At 38.5% G+C, this 17,095-nt stretch overlaps 1 protein-coding gene across 6 annotated transcripts in view; it reads left to right on the top strand.

Moving 5' to 3' along the window:
• LOC132398942 (eyes absent homolog 1-like) overlaps positions 1-17,095 on the top strand; it is a 271,558-nt gene that overhangs the window by 119,367 nt on the left and 135,096 nt on the right. For all 6 annotated transcript variants that reach the window (XM_059978783.1, XM_059978781.1, XM_059978780.1 and 3 more), the window contains 4 exons: positions 3,682-3,747; positions 8,653-8,719; positions 11,148-11,290; positions 12,889-13,011. In XM_059978783.1, the coding sequence (XP_059834766.1) occupies positions 3,682-3,747; positions 8,653-8,719; positions 11,148-11,290; positions 12,889-13,011 (399 nt within the window). The remainder of the gene's footprint in view (positions 1-3,681; positions 3,748-8,652; positions 8,720-11,147; positions 11,291-12,888; positions 13,012-17,095) is intronic.

Here is a 17,095-nt window from a genome sequence, read left to right on the forward strand (position 1 = left end):
GAATGCATCCATCACAATGGACATATGTCACTGACAGCAATGTGACACCAGAAACTGAGAGCTTAGACAAGACACCTACCAAACCCTAAAATGATACCAACTGGTAGGTTAATTGGTCGTTGTAGATTGTCCCGTGATTAGGCTAGGATTAAACCAGAGGATTGCTGGGTGCCAGGAGAGCCTATTCGGCACTGTATCTCAATCAGTCAACCAATAATAGGTAAGTAGATAGAAAAATAATAAATAGATTAATGGATGAATAAATAAATACATAGATAGATAATAAATAAATAAGTGCTATTGAATCCAAAAACTAAAGGGACAATGCTGAACTTATTTAATCATGCACATGTATGATAGTGTGAAGCTTACGTTAAAAATAAAGGGGGCAGAGTTATGAATTTTAATCCCTTCCTTGTGATTTGTGAAAGAAAAGATTATCAGCAAAGAATAATGAGAGAGATTTGAAGCTTATTTCTTTTCAATCACAGGACATTCCATAGCCCAGCAGTTTTATTAGACTCAGATGTGCATGTAGAATCAAGCAGGCTTTTAAACTAGCAGTAGCTACACAGATTAATTGGATAGCATTTCAGATTGGCAGCCAGGTGTGCTGAGCTAAATGGCTATTTTCCATATTGTGAAAGATTATTAATGTTCCTCATTCAAAGCATCTTGAGCCAGTTTTGCCAAGCTGAAACTTGGCCAATTTATTGTTAGTCCACTTCTTTCTTTGAGTTTTTTCCTCTTCTGTTAGTACTTTGACCTCTGGTTCACTTACCACCTGAACCAACACCAAAGGCAGCAGTAATCCACTGTGTTGAGGCATATCCGAGAATGTTCTCACACTTGCTTTCCAGGTCTTGGGCAGAAGAACTGCCAAAACTCAGAAATAAGGGAATAGATTCCTGCAATTTGCTATTATTCCTTTAATTCTCCTGCCAAAGGAAAACCTCAAAAGAAATTCACAGGTTACAGTTGTAAGTGATTGCTTTTGGATTATATTTTGGTTTCTTTGATCCTCTATCCCAAGTTGTGTCCTTTCGTTCTGCCCAAATGTTGCCCTGTTTAAGAAGTATGGTGAAAAGATGGCAGAAAATAGCAAAGCTTGTTTTGAATTTATTTTATTTATTGAGTTACAATGCAGTAAAAGCCCTTCCAACTGTTCAAACTACACTGCCCAGCAATCCCCCAATTTAATCCTTGCCTAATCAGGGGACAATTTGTAGTGTTCAATTAACATATCAGCTGCTACATCTTTGGATTGTGGGAGGAAACCAGAGCACCCAGAGCAAACCCACACAATTACAGGTCAAATGTACAAACTCCTTACAGGCAGCGGTGGAAATAGAACCTAAGTCAGTGGTAAACACCAATGCTGTGGTGAACACCATGTTCCCGTGCTGTTTTATAGCTAATTAATGCTGCATTAGGGTTAGGATTTGTAAAAACAAAACCTGTATATCATAGAATATATACTGTGAATTTAATTATCTTAATATTCCAAGTTTTCTCTGAAGTTAGAGCAGATAATTGGGAGAAAGCATATGAAAAGAAGCAACTGTGTGTTAATAATTGTGCAAGCAGATGACAGGAATATCAAAGATACTCACTTTAGAGTTTTGGACTAATTTGGATTCTATTCAGCAATATTATTAATATAATATGTAAACTGTCATTAGAAACTTATTTTTGGGGAAGTGACCCTTTGGAATTTAAAAATATGCCATAGTTGATGTTCAAATATTCAAACATCCAAATTTCAAAGTAGTTTATTACCAAAGTATGTACAGCATACGTCACCATATACTATCCCGAAATTCATTTTCTTGCAGGCATTCACAGTAAATCAAAAAAAAATACAATATAATCAATGAAAAACTACACATAAACAAAGACTGTCAACCACTGTGCAAAATAAGACAAACTAAAAATAAAAAAATAAATAAGTAATACTAAGAGCATGAATTGTAGTCCTTGAAAGTGAGTCCATAGGTTGTGGAATTAGCTCAGAGCTGTGGTGAGTGAAGTTATCCATGCTGGTAATTAAAGTAATTAGAGATTTCTTTAATTACTCTTTTACAGTTATTAAAGAGTAATAACTGTTCTTGAACTTGGTGGTGTGAGACCTCAGGCTCCTGTACGTCCTTTCCAGTGGCAGCAGTGAGAAGAGAGCGTGGTCTGGATGGTGGAGGTCCTCAGTGATAGATGCTGCTTTCTTGTGGCAGTACCACTTTGTAAATGTACTCAGTGGTGAGGAGTTTTTTGCCTGTTACAGTCTGGGCTGTATCCACCACTTTTTGTAGACTTTTTCCATTCTTGGGCATTGATATTTCCTTATCAGGGCATGGTGTTTCCAGTCGGGATACTCTCCACCGTGCATCTCTAGAAGTATGCATTCACTTCCCACCATTCTCAAATTCCAGTCTCAACTGCCGCAACACTCATTCTTGAAAAGTGTTGGAACTTATTAAGTCAATAACTCAGATGATTATCATTCCATAATGGATGGTACACCCGTGAAGAAATGGGGCAGCAGGTACATATTACAAGTCCTGCTTATATGACCACTAACACCAGGCAGATAATCTCTGAAGAGAACTGATAATAAGGGTCATCTATCTTGTAAAGACACTGTCCAGAAGAAGGCAAGCTGTTTCTGTAGAAATATTTGGCAATAACAATCAAGTTATGGAAATACCATGATCGCCCACATCATACGATATGACGCAGCACATAACAAACAAACTAATGGCTGGTGAATTGTGTCAGGCATGTTAGGCAAAATTTCCCCAATATCTCAACATGTTGGAAATCTGCAAGAAGCCTCACTTCCTAGAAATACATCCCCAATTAGTAGCTTTATAGCACTATATACATTTCGTACTCTGCCTCAGAAATTTTTCCATTGAAATTGAAGAATTGAAGCTTGCAGGTAGAGCACAACACACCAACTGCATCGATTAGCACATTTAGTGATACCAACCTGAGATAAAAGTTTTCCAAGGAAAGTTGGGAAGGGGGCACTAGGAAATGCAAAAACATAAACTCATTAGGAGAAAATAAGAACATGAGAAACTGAGAAAACAACCTTGTGAAAATGAACAAATAGAAAAGGAAGAGTGAAAGAAATGTGTAAATACATTTATTGCCACTTTCTTTTGGAAAAAAGAAAATCAAAGATATAGGTGAGCACAGGAATGGAATGGAATATTTTTCAGATGTCTTAAATGGAATTAAAATACATTGTTTTTGACTAATATTGTTCAGCCTTCCTTTAGACTTTGTTGCTTCACAGATCTATTCTCTACTGTTTGTTCAATGTTCAAAAGTTCAAAGTAAATTTATTACCAAAGTACATATATGTCACCATATACAACCCTGAGATAGGTTTTCTTGTGGGTATATTCAGTAAGTCCAAGTAATATAATAGAATCAATGAAAGATTCCAAAAGAACGGACAAGCAACTAATTTTGCAAAAGACAACGAACTGAAAGTACAAAGAAGAAATCATCATAATAATAAATAAGTATTGAGAACATGAGATGAAGAGTCCTTGAAAGTGAGTCCATAGGTTGAGGAAAAAATTCAGTGATGGAGCAAGTAAAGTTGATTGAAGTTATCCCCTTTGTTTCAGAGCTTGATGGTAATGTGCAGTAAATGATGTATTTTCTTTTCAGACAAATCAGAGTCAATGAGTAGCAGTGAGATTGCCACAACGTCATTAGAACATCTCTCTAATCCAGGTATGTTTACAATGTTGATGTTTGCATTTATTCAAAATATACCATAGAATGATAAATCAAACCAGAAGTCTTTGGCTAAAGGCCTCTAAATTTATTAGATAGGAGGGCCCTTCTGTAGTTATTCATCAGTCCATACACCATCTCATATTTATATAGTGTAATGGTAGAGTCCACTTTATTTTTCCAAGAGAAAATTTTCTGTTTACACAACTTGAGCAGATCTTTTATAGCTAGGCTTGGCAGCTTGTATTTGTACATGGTGCAGGATGTCTTCTCCAGGTTTGTGGACTGGAAAAGATCAGAAAGTTACACACAAAAGAGGTTATTCACCCTATCATATCAAAAATGACCAAAAATACAGTGGCTCAAGGGGATGCATATTTTTATTTTTAACACTCTAACGCAAAGGTATGCATGTATGCTCACAATCTCACATAAGTTATATTCTGAGTGGATTATTGGGATGGTCATAGCCCTGTTGATGCACCCTGTATCTTTGCAACCACACTCTTCCATGCATCTTGCATCCTTTGCACATGTTCCTCTTCAGGGTAATCATACCTCTCAAATCGCAGTCCTTGACACTGTAAATTATGGTATATTTAGTGTTTCTTTTACATGCAGTGTAGGCTTATGCTTCCACAATGAGTTCCAAACTCCCTCCACTCAATTCTTTTCAACTTCACACCAAATTTCCAACTTCATTCTATGTCCTCCTGTTACTGATCTCTTTGCTGAAGGAAACAAGTCCTTCTAATTCACTCTCATGGTTCAGAATCAGATTTATTATCACTGTCTTACATGATGAAAAATGTGTTGTTTTGCAAAAACATAAAATTATTATACAATACACAATAAATAAGAAATGTAAAAAAGGAATAACGAAGTATGTGTTAATGCAGTTAATGTGTTCATGGTCCGTTCAGAAATCTGATGGCAGAAGGGAGGAAGCTGTCCTTAAATCATTGAAAATGGGTCTTCAGGCTCCCATGTATTTCTATGCATTCCAACTACATGGGGTGGCACCGTAGTTTAGTGGTTAGCATGACGCTTTACAGTACCAGCAATCAGGGTTCAGTTCCCGCTGCTGCCTGTAAGGAATTTGTACGTTCTTCCCGTGACCACATGGGTTTCCTCCAGGTGCTCCGGTTTCCTACCACAGTCCAAAGACCTACTGGTTGGTAGGTTAATGGGTCATTGTAAATTGTCTCATAATTAGGCTAGGACTGAATCAGTGATTGCTAGGCACCACAGTTTGAAGAAACAGATGGACCTACTCCATGTTGTATCTCAATAAATTAATAAATATATCCTCAACAACTCAACAAAGCCTGTCTCTCCGCATAAAATTCTCAAGCCCTGGAAGCATCTTTCAAAATCTCTTGTGGCTCCTCTCCAATACTTTTACATCCTTCCTGTGGTGGTGACCAGGGCATAGAGTAGAGCATGGAAAAGGTCCTTCAGCCCATACTTGGCCATGGCAACTAAGATGTCTATTCAAGCTACATATGTAGTACTCAAACTACTCCATACATAGTTCTCTAGTATTGGTTTAATTGATTTAAATTGTTCACATATTATCTGCTGAGCCATGAAGTCAATGAATTAGCTACCATAGACAAGATTCCTGTTGGCCTTCTACCTTTCCCACTGGTCCTAGACCTCTAGCTACAAACTCTAACATCCCTCTATTCCTCTACATTTCACAGTATTGCATATTCATTTCCTTCCCAAAACCATTACCTTCCATGTCTTTGGATTCATTTCCAGGAAACAGAACTTCCCAGTGGCTAAACATTTTAATTCCGATTCCCATTCCCGTTCTGACACATTGGTCCATGACCTCATTGTGTGCCATGATGAGGCCACTCTCAGGGTGGAGGAGCAACACCTCATATTCTGTTTGAGTATATAATCTGATGGCATGAATATCGATCACCAACAAGAGAAAATCTGCAGATGCTGGAAATCCAAGAAACACATACAAAATGCTGGAGGAACTCAGCAGGCCAGGCAGCATCTATAGAAAAGAGTACAGTCAACATTTTGGGCCAAAACCTTTTGGCAGGACTGGAATAAAAAAAGATGTGGAGTAGATTTAAAAGGTGGGGGCGGGAGGGAAGGGAGAAACACAAGGTGATAGGTGAAACCGGGAGGGGGAGGGGTTAAAAAAGAGCTGGGAAGTAGATTGGTGAAAAAGATACAGGGCTGGACAAGAGGAAATATAATAGGAGAGGATAGAAAGCCATGGAAGAAAGAAAAAGGGGGAGGAGCACCAGAGGGAGATGATGGGCAGGCAAAGAGATAAGGTAAGAGAGGAAAAAGAAGATGGGGAATGATGAAGGAGAGGGGTGGGTGTATACTACTGGAAATTTGAGTAATCGATGTTCACTCCATCAGGTAGGCGGCTACCCAGATGGAATATAAAATGCTGTTCCTCCAACCTGAGTGCGGTTTCATCACAACAATAAAGGAGACCATGGAAAGACATAGCGGAATGGGAATGGGAAGTGGAATTAAGATGGGTGGCCACTGGGAGATCCCGCTTCTTCTGGCGGACGGAGCGTAGGTGCTCGGCAATGTGGTCTCCCAATCTGAAGCCACACCAGGAGCACTGGACACAGTATGTGACCCCAATACACTCACAGATGAAGTGTCGCCTCCCCTGGAAGGACTTTTTAGGGCCCTGAATGGTTGCGAGAGCGGAGGTGTAGCACTTGTTCCGCTTGCAAGGAAAAATGCCTGGAAGGGGATCAGTGGGGTGGGATGAATGGACAAGAGAGTCACATAGGGAGCAATCCCTGTGGAAAGCAGAAACTGGAGGTGGGGGAGGAAAGATGTGTTTGGTGATGGGATCCATTGGAGAATAAAAAACAAATTCCTTTAAAAATATTTCCTTCCCCTGCCCTCTTTGATTAAATAAAATTAGGCTTGTGTGAATATGAAGGATGACTAGTAGCTATGTGAAAGATAAATTTGAAAAACCATCTTATTAGTTAGATATCCTTCATATTCACAAAAACCGACAACACACCACAGTTACAACTGGCAACCTTTGTTTATCACTGTGCCTTAAACTGTAATGATTCAAAAACTTGTTGATTTTGATACTTTATTGATAATAGGGTTACATTATGAATGACATTAATCATTGCCTAATTTTACTTAACCAAAGAGTTTTCCAAAGATAACCTTTCTAACTGATGTTTGCACCATCCTTTAATTTCTTTGACTATAAAGAAGTTTGTTTGGATTTAAATAACAGTGCAAATGAATTCAGAAGGTAATGAATCTTTCAGGGCTGCCATAGGAGAATATTTATAAGTGGACATTGAAAAGATCATTAACAAGCAATTAAATAAACATACAATTCAGAAAACCTATAGAAAGAGCTCTACCAGGGAGACAAGCGACTGGACTCAAGAGGACACTTATTCAACTGTCTTAAATAAACAGATTTTACTTTGAATGAGTTACATATAAATAATAGTTGATAACAATTAAAGATGTTAGCAATGAGTTCTGATAAGCAATTGCATCAGATTGTATCCTATTATTTTGACAAATGTAATGCATCTCAAACACATTCTTTTGAGTTTAAAGCTTGTAGTGTGCTAGGTCAGGAAGGAAAATATTTTTAAAAATATGTCTGAGGATGTGGAAGTCATGGCTAACGCCAGTGATTATGTTGCCCTTATGTAAGTGATCCCAATACTATCAGTTCTTGACTTCTGGATTGTGGAGTTCTGTACAAGCGCTAATTGTCATAATACCTGTAAGTTTAAAATATTAATATTACTTAACTAAATATTCATCTGTTAAAAATCTTTAAGATTTACGTTTTGAAATTTTCAAGTTTAGTTTGATATTCAAATTCAATACTGGAAGTAAGAAATATCTGAATGTTTCCTCCAGGCTGTATTCCCAAAACTTCCTTTGGTTTTGTCTGGTTTTTTCACTCCTCCCTACAGGTAGTGTGTCAGCATTGACAACACAGAAAACACCTTTCCTTGAGAAGTTTTAATGATCTTTATGTCAATCAATTCAATCATTCACCACTGTCATCCATAATGGAATTTCCAATGTTCCCTCTGTATTTTTAAAATTTAAATTACTATTTTTGAAGAGATCTGCCATTTCAGACCATTTGAAGAGGTTATCAGTCAAGTAATTGAACACTTCTTTGATCACAATTTTACGTATGCTTGCAATTAGTTTCCTGCAATATGTTGCTAAAATGAAATTATCGCAATCCAAGAACTACAAAGCTGAATAAAACTCTCTTAGATGTCCACCTTCTTTTATTCTCATCAATGCCATTTCACAATTATCCTTTGCTTTCCATTCTCACTGTCTGTTTAAAGCTATCTCTACTGTCATTTATCTTAACAGTTCTCTGCTTGGTTTGATCATGTGACATAGCTTCTAATCACCCCTCTCGCTTACGTTTAACCCTACTTTTACTGTACATGTGATGTAATTTCTCTGAATATCTAAACAGTATTTCTAATCATTAAAACAACTCTATAAATTGTGACAATTCTATCTTTTATGTGGTAAAGGAAAATCAATTTCATATCATCTGCACCTCAGATTGTGTCCTATAAAACAGATAATCTAATTATAGATAATCAGAAATATGTTACAATATTAAATCAACTTATCCACCTTTCTATTTCATTGGTTAATTCTTAGCCTGATTGATTAGCATTTGGTGTAAACCGATCACATTATAGGCGCACTATATGATGAAAATTAATATTAATTGATGCTGATGAATAATACTTTGTGCTGTAAGAAGAATACTGCATGATCAAGTGCTGTAGTCTATAATTTTACATTTGTTGTTTCTTCATTATTTGTCAATTGACTGTATTGTCTAATTGCTGGCTTTACATTCTTTAGCTAATAGAAGTGATATCTTCAGTAAAAGACAAGCACATCAGTTTTCATCCCAAGTTTATACATCAAAGTAAGTTATCTTTAAGTAACATTTTGTTTTAAGTTATAATGAAATTTATAATTTACATGAGGGATTTTACTCTTCATGTATATGAAGGATGTAAGAAATAAAGTCAATCCAACAATGCGTCATTTCACATCTTAGCAAGAATATAGAACAGTACAGCATTGGTCAGGCCATTTGGCCCACATTGTTATGTCAATCTGAATGCCAATTTGTACTAAATGTCCTTCTCTTGTGGGAGGAATCATCCTCCATTCCCTTCATATTGATGTGTTTATCTAAAACCTTCTTAAGCTCCACCTTGACCTGGATAATCTGCTACTTAGGGCTATATAGAGCTGGTCATTAATGAAGTTGAATCCCTTTTGGATTCATCAGAGGGTTGAGTGCTACAAGGCACCTGCAAGGTATATATTGTTTATAGTACCATGCAATATGGAAAAGTGCAGTCAAACCAAGCCCATGTGTTTCTGGCCAAAGAGAATTCTTCATAATCTCCTTGGATGGAGAGACTTAGTGTCATTATCAATGAATGGAGGACATCAAACTGTGAGATGCTGCAGATATTTCTGACTAGCCTGAAAGGTGTCATGTGCATATGTGTTCGCTGACACACTCAGCTTGGCAGCCAATGTCAACGTGGTCATTGCCCTGCTTTGAGTTGTGGCCACAATACTTGGGCAATTTCAGTGATCAGCGCCGCGGTGAAGCATAGTGATTTTATATACAGTTCCTTACAGACGTTCAGACAGAACTTGTTTTTTCCTTGTACACTTTTCATGAGGATGTGTTCCAACTGTTCAATCCTTAACCAATCCTGTGCCACCCCCCTGCCTTCCAGCAGCTGGTCTTGCTCTCTATGAGGTCTGTTCATTCTTTACTCCAAGGGGAACGTCTACTAATGGAGCCACTCTTGGGGGCAACTGGTTTGTTCAGAAACCTTGAAGTCAGGAAATGGTCTTTCAACACCTGCCATTATACTCCCTGTAGACGTGTGTAACTTGAAACAATTACAAAGAGCACCAATACATGTAGAATGGTAGCAGCAGCCACAAGTAATCAATTAGCAACTAACCTGTAAGTGGTTGATAATCCCCTTAAATAGCCCTGTTGGGGGTCCTTGTTGCTGTCAAACACATGTTCAGCTGTGCGAGGTTGAGAGAGCATAGCTGGAACCTAACACTTCAAAATGGCTGTGTGCGTGTCAACCCACAATTTGCATCAATTGTCATCACGATTCTGACTGCTTTGCATAATTCCAATCAATGAGAGAGCAAACGAGTTCCCATTCAACGTGGGAACCTGTCGGTGTTCAACAGTCCAGTTCTGAGGAATATTTATGACAACTGAGATACCTCACGTTGCCTGTGTCAGCTTCTTGTGCAGGATGTCGTGTTTTCACAATGCGCGTGATAAGTAAGAAGGAGCACAACAAATTTTCCTACACATTGAAAGACCCTTGATTCTACAAAAGATTACAGAAAACCATAAACTGGAGCTTAGTTATACCTCTAAGTCATGGATGCAAATGCCTTCCGTCAGTTTGAAGAACTAAGCCTTTTTTCAAAGTAAATTTATTATTACAGAAGTGCACATATGTCATCATATACCATGTACAGATTTATTTCCTTGCAGGCATTCACAGTAAAACAAGAAAGTACAATAGAATTGATCAGAGCAAACAAAGGCTGCCAACACTGCAAACCAATTTTTTCTGACGATGCACTTGGAGATTTTAGGATGAATTCAAAGATTTCAGAGATTAAGCGTTCCAGTCCTTCTATCTCTCATTTCCACCATTCTTTCATTCTTATAATTGCAGATGCTTATTCATCCTTTCTGATTTATCCTTGCTTCCTCTTTTGCTATTCATTAGTGCTTTTCCTCTTGATCACTTCCACACTGCTCTTCACTTCTTCTGTCAATTAAACCCTCTTGCCCACCATGGAACTTGGCTTCTGGTCCCTCTACCCTTCCCCATACCCTGTTTCACTTAATTCCAAGTTATTACCAAAGTACATACACAGTATGTCATCATATACTGCCCTAAGATTCATTTTCTTGCAGGCATTCACAGTAGAACAAAGAAGTGCAATAGAATCGACGAAACCTGTACGCAAACAACAAGTAACAAGCAAACAAAAGAAGTCAAACTGTGCAAATTTTAGAAATAATAATAACTAAATAAATAGTGCTGAGAATAAGTTGACAATGTGCTCAATTTCCTCGGTTCCGATGAAAGGTCATTAAACCGAAAATCTGTTTCTCCTTTACTGACCAGATGAGTGACCGGCTGGGCATTGAGATTGTAGCTATTGCTACTGCATTGGGATGAATTCTTCACAGACTGCGTAATTGGCATTGTCTAATAACTTAGAAGAAGAGGTAATGTAATGTAAAGTTTGATTTATTAATCATTTATTTATCTATTTAGATCATATCCCCACATTATTCCTACACCTTCCCTCCACGGCATGGCTGCCTACGGACAGGCACAGTACCCTGCCGGGATTCAGCAAGCGGCCGCTTACGCAACTTACCCACCACCAAGTCAACCCTATGGATTACCTTCCTATAGTGAGTACAGTTCTGTTTGGACAGACAGCATACCGTACACTTGTTATTTACTCAGTCAGACTTGTCAATAAAATGCAGCAAATTAGATGAATGCTTCAATTTGAAAATTCAACTTTATAGAATAACCATGTGAAATACATTAGGAGCTATTATATCAAGACAAAGAGTGGACCAGTTGGGATTGAGATGAGGGAAAACGTTTCTACACAGAAAACTTTGTCTCAGGAGACTTTAGATCAAAAGCTGAGATCACTTTTTAAAAGGTTATATGTTCCATTTAAGCTCGAGTAATAACTACTGACTGTCACAAATAGACAGGGTTGTAAAGAAGGCTTTTGGCACCTTGCCCTTCATAAATCAAAGTATTGAGCAGAGGAGTTGGGATGTTATTTTGAAGTTGCATTAGACATTGGTGAGGCCTATTTTAGTCACTTACCTACAGGAAAGATATTAATAAAATTGAAAGAGTGCAGCGAAAATTTGCAAGGACGTTGTTGGGACCTGAGTTATAAAGAAAAGTTGAATAGGTTAAGACTTTATTCCCTAGAGCATAGTAAGAATGCAGGGAGATTTGATAGAAGTATATAAAATTATGAGGGGTATAGATGGGGTAACTGCAAGCAGGCTTTTTTCCACTGAGGTTGGGTGAGACTAGCACTAGAGGTCAGGGCTTAAGGATGAAAGGTGAAATGTTTAAGGGTTACATGAGGGTTATCTTCACCCAGAGGCTGATGAGAGTGTGGAATGTGCAGAAGTGGTGGATATGGGTTCAATTGTGACATTTAAGAGAAATTTAGATTGGTACATGGATGGGAGGAGTATAGAGAGCTATGGTCTGGGTGTAGGGCAATGGGACTAGGTGGAGTAATAGATAAGTGTAGACTAGATGGGCCAAAGGGCCTGTTTCTGTGCTGTAGTGTTCTATGACTGTACTGATTATAGTGTTTATTTTTGCAAATCTTGAGTTCCAAGCATACAAGCCTCAGAATATACAATAAAATGGTTGTTAAAGATATGCATATTGCCAGCAGGTTGGTGTGGGTGTGAAGCTTGCACAGCAGTATAGACTTGCCCTCACTTTCCTCCAACCATTCCCTCTGAAAAGTTTGTCAAAATGATCTGTAGAGTCAAGTAGTAAGCTGGGTGAGGCACAGAATTGCTGGGAATGTTGAGAGCATACAGTAGGCTATGGAGAAAATTAGTGGGGGAATGGGTTGTTTTGTGAGCCAATATACACTCAATAGCCAAAATAGCCTCCTATGATTTATAAGGAACTATGAAAATATTCCTGGGACGGACAGAGTTCAGGTCAAGACACTGGAACTGAGAGCGCTGGCAAGCAACATAATAAATCAAGTAGGATGTCTGTGTTGAAATAGGGAGATTAATATTTTAACACCTCAGTCTCTCAAAACTAGATGGTCTACTCAAGTCTAATTAATGTCCAACATTAAACAGAGGTATTAATTAGCTTTCAATTAAACTCATGAAAGAGTTACTTAAGAGAATGTTTCAAGGTGTATTATGAGCAGATGAATGACTCCATGTCTGTGGTTTGACTCGCATCTTCCTGAATTAATAGTCTGCTTTTCAATCAGGCATCAAGACAGAAGATGGTCTGAGCCAGGCACATTCGCCAGGACAGACGGGATTTCTTGGCTATGGCTCTAGTTTCAGTACACCTTCACCGGGGCAAGCACCTTACAGCTACCAGATGCACGGTTAGTATTTGCTATGAGGAGGCATGTTTCCCACCGCCTCCCCTACCCCATTAAAGGGTGCAGAGTTGTGTAGCATTTAGTATAACACTTTACAACAATCAGCTATAAGATTGGGGTTCAATTCCCGCCACTGTCTGTAAGTTAATTTATCACGTGTACATCGAAGCATGCAGTGATTTGTACCGTCTGTGTTAACGACCAACAGACCCAATGGGTGTTCTAGGGCAGCCTACAAGTGTCCATAGGTAGAGAGGCATCAAATTGCAACCTTGTAAGTTAGCTGTTCTTGAATGGATGAAGTTTGCAAAAACCTCAACTACAGAAGGTGGAAATAAATAACAAAGTAAGTAATAAAAAAAGAAAACCCAAAGGCACAAAAATTATAGGGACTGGAAATCTAGAGCAATATGCACAACATGCTCCCCAGCACATTGTGTTATAGCACAAAAATCTTATCATGAGGATTGGAAGAGGAGACAGAGAACTATTTAGCAATTTCTAAATTAGGGCAAATATTTGGATTCGATTCATTAGATGATGGAAGGTAATAAAGGTTGTTGAGGGCAGGATAGATACACGGTAGCTTACAGGAGTCTGAGATATTAATGAATTGAAATCTATGTAAGGCAAAGTTCAGGAGCAAGTGAGAAGTCGATAGCTGAATAACTCAGCAGCAGTGTGTTGAGGTAGGGGCAAAGAGTATTGTTGGACGTAGGTGGCCTCAATGATGTATGAGACAGAGGATTTAAGGGCTGGCTCTATAAAGAACATTGTGTGGAAACCTCCTGAAATGGTCTGCATTTGATTACAGCCTGTTCTGCAAAACATATGCAGCAATTTCTGTGGAGCAAAGGCTACATTTCTAATTCAGCGCAATACAAGAAGCTAAATACAACACAATGGACCATTGCACCACTTCTTATTTTATCACAGTTACATTTTGTCACCCAAGGTGCTTCTTGCCCACTCCAGCCTCCTCCTCGTTTCCTCATTCCTGCCTTCTCCCTCTCAATGGCTTGAATTTCCTGTTCCATCAGAACGACTTTGGCGGAACCTCACAGCTGTAAACAGGGGAAAATCTAAGGAAATTTTAATCAATGCTATGCTTATAGAGTTCAAAGTAAATTTATTATCAAGGTATGTATAATTTATACAACCTTGAGATTCATCTGCTTACAAGCAGCCATAAACCAAGAAACCCAAAAGAACCAATTTTTTTTAAAAAAGGATCAACGCTCAATGTGCAGATAGAGGAAAGAAAACAAACCATGCAAATGATAAAGTAAGCAACAGTATTTAGAATGAAAATGAGTCCATAAACCCAGAGCCTGGAGCAGGTCTACATCCTCAATCTCAGTTCATCACACAGCAGAGCAAAACAATGTGAAGCTCGCAGACTCTTAATTTCTGCTCCCCACCAACACATCGTTTCACACCCACCCCCTGCCCACTAAACAGTCAAAAGCAGAGGAAATATCTCACTCCGTAAAGGATCCATTTTCATTTTCATAAACAGCTCTCATGTAATTTGTGATAGATTTAGCATCCTGATAACATCGATGGCGTACAGCGCTCCTAGCTGTTTGCACGCAGCAAAAAAAAATGGTACTTAGTTTAACACAGCACTAAATGCAGATTTACTTTGCTAATGCATTTCCAAACATTTTATGGATTAAGCTTCTTAAATGTTACAGTCACAAAAATGAAGGATGTTAAATGTCATTTGGGGTGGTTCCATGGCATTAACTCATGTTATAGCAGCATATGTTCATTGCAATCTCCTTCAAAACTGAATGCTATTGACTTCGATAGTACTGCAGCTGTTAAACTTTGTGGTATATTTCATGCCAATGAACAAAGTTGAGATTCCTACTCCAATTTTATATCCCACCATCAAGAACTTAATTTGAAAACTGAATCTATGTGATTTTGGATCCATTTGCTAGCTTCAGTGAGAAAAAATATCCTATTGAACTTAAACAATTAAATGGGAAAGCAGCACACATGAATTGCTGGAGAATGGATCATAGAAGGAAGGGCAGCAGGGGAAGTGATAGGCGGGTGAGAGGAGAGAAGAGGTTAAACCAGAAGTTCTTCAGCCATTTAGGAATATGTTGAGTGATTAAATCAAAGTGAAGATAGAAAATGCCCAACAATAAATATATATTGATGCAATCTCTAATGTGCATCGCTGCCTAGGCTAGATATTTAATATTAAATATTTTGGCACTGGATGTTATGCCATTGAAACTTCAACTTTAATTCTGATCATGTATGGAAGTTTTCAAGAAATGGGCGACTATATTAAAGCAAGCCCCAACTCTCCAATAGTTCAATAGTTCCGTTTAATAACAGAGAATGTATACAATATATATCCTGAAATTCTTGTTCTCCACAGATATCCACAAAAACAGAAATGCCCCAAAGAATGAGTGAGAACGTTAGAACCCCCAAGCCCCACCAACTCCCCCCTCCCTCACACAAGCAGCAGCACAGCAATGACCATCCGGGGGTCGGTGATTGTTATTTGTTTTTTCTTGCTGTGGGAGAGGGGTGAATTTTGGGGTCTGCAAGTTTTGTTTCTTTTCTTTTTCCTGTGTGTGTGGGGGGGGAGGGAGTTTTTCATTAACACCCATGATCTTTCTGTATCTAATATCTATCTGGAGTAGACAAATATCAGAGTTGTATCATGCATGCACACGTTGACAATAAAATGAACCTTTGAACCTTACACTACCCCCCTCCCCCACTTACTTCAGCAAAAAAAAAGCATCTGCACCCTCCACCCACCAAGCAAGTAATAGCAAAGCCCCCAAGAGAGACCATGATCTTTGGTACAACAGAAACTAATCGTTCACCTGACAATTTGACGTACCAAGAACTTGTCTTCAGTAACTAGAAATAATTGGCTGAGAGATAATTTGGTCCCACTGCAATCATTGGAAACTGAATATTGGGAGAGGATTTTAGGAGCTGGAAGTCAAACTTATACCCATATTGCTCCAGTGGGGCCAACTACCCACATTTTAAATTATCTTTCTGACTCAAGACAGGTGTCATTTTATTGGATGAGTACCAGCTGTCTCATCAGTAAATAGAAAACCTGGAAAATTATCTCCACTGTCCCCAATACTTGTTCCAGACTCAGAATCAGGATTAACATTACTGAGCAACACACACAAAATACTGGGGGAACTCAGCAGGCCAGGCAGCATCTACGGAAAAGAGTACAGTCAATCTTCTGGGCCGACACCCGTCAGCAGGACTGGAGGGAAAAAAAGTCCTCCTCATCTGGACTCCTCATTTCTTTTCCTCCAGTCCTGCTGAAGGGTTTCAGCCCAAAACATCGACTGTACTCTTTCTCATAGATGTTGCTTGGCCTGCTGAGTTCCTTCAGCATTTTGTGTGTGTTGCTTGGATTTCCAGCATCTGCAGATATTTTCTTGTTTGTGATTTAATATTACTGACATATGTTATGAAATTCATTATTTTTGCAACAGTAATACAATACATAAATAATATTATAAATTAAAATAAGATATATATAAAATACTAAATAAGTAGCGCAAAAAGAGAGCAGAAGTAATGAGGAAGTGGTCATGGGTTGGTTCTTTGTCGGGTCAGATACCTGGAGGAAGAGAAGAGGCTGTTCCTACAATATTGAGTGTGTGTCTTCAAGCTCCTGTACCTCCTCTCTGATAGCAGTCATAAGAACATAATTATTAATTGAGTGTTTTCTGTGTGCACATTGGCTCCTGCTTTTCATATGGAACAGTAGTGACACTTCAAATCTAATTTATTACCTGTGAAATCCCTTGGATGCTTCAAAGGATGTGGAAGGGGCTGGGAGAAGGAATTGGAAACTGAAGGGTAAAATCTAACACAGCCAAGGCTCATACCCCTCAACTTCCAACAAGGATCATAGTAACTGATCAACAATAGCAGCTCCAATGTATTATCCTTTCCTTCCCTCTGCCCACTCAGCATCATCACCAATAATAGTGGGACAGAAAATACTGGAAACACTCAGCATGTCAGTGGGCAACTATAGAAGGAGAAATAAAAATAATGTCACCCACAGTCA

The sequence above is a fragment of the Hypanus sabinus genome, chromosome 9, assembly GCF_030144855.1.
Source record: "Hypanus sabinus isolate sHypSab1 chromosome 9, sHypSab1.hap1, whole genome shotgun sequence".
Lineage (NCBI taxonomy): Eukaryota > Metazoa > Chordata > Chondrichthyes > Myliobatiformes > Dasyatidae > Hypanus > Hypanus sabinus.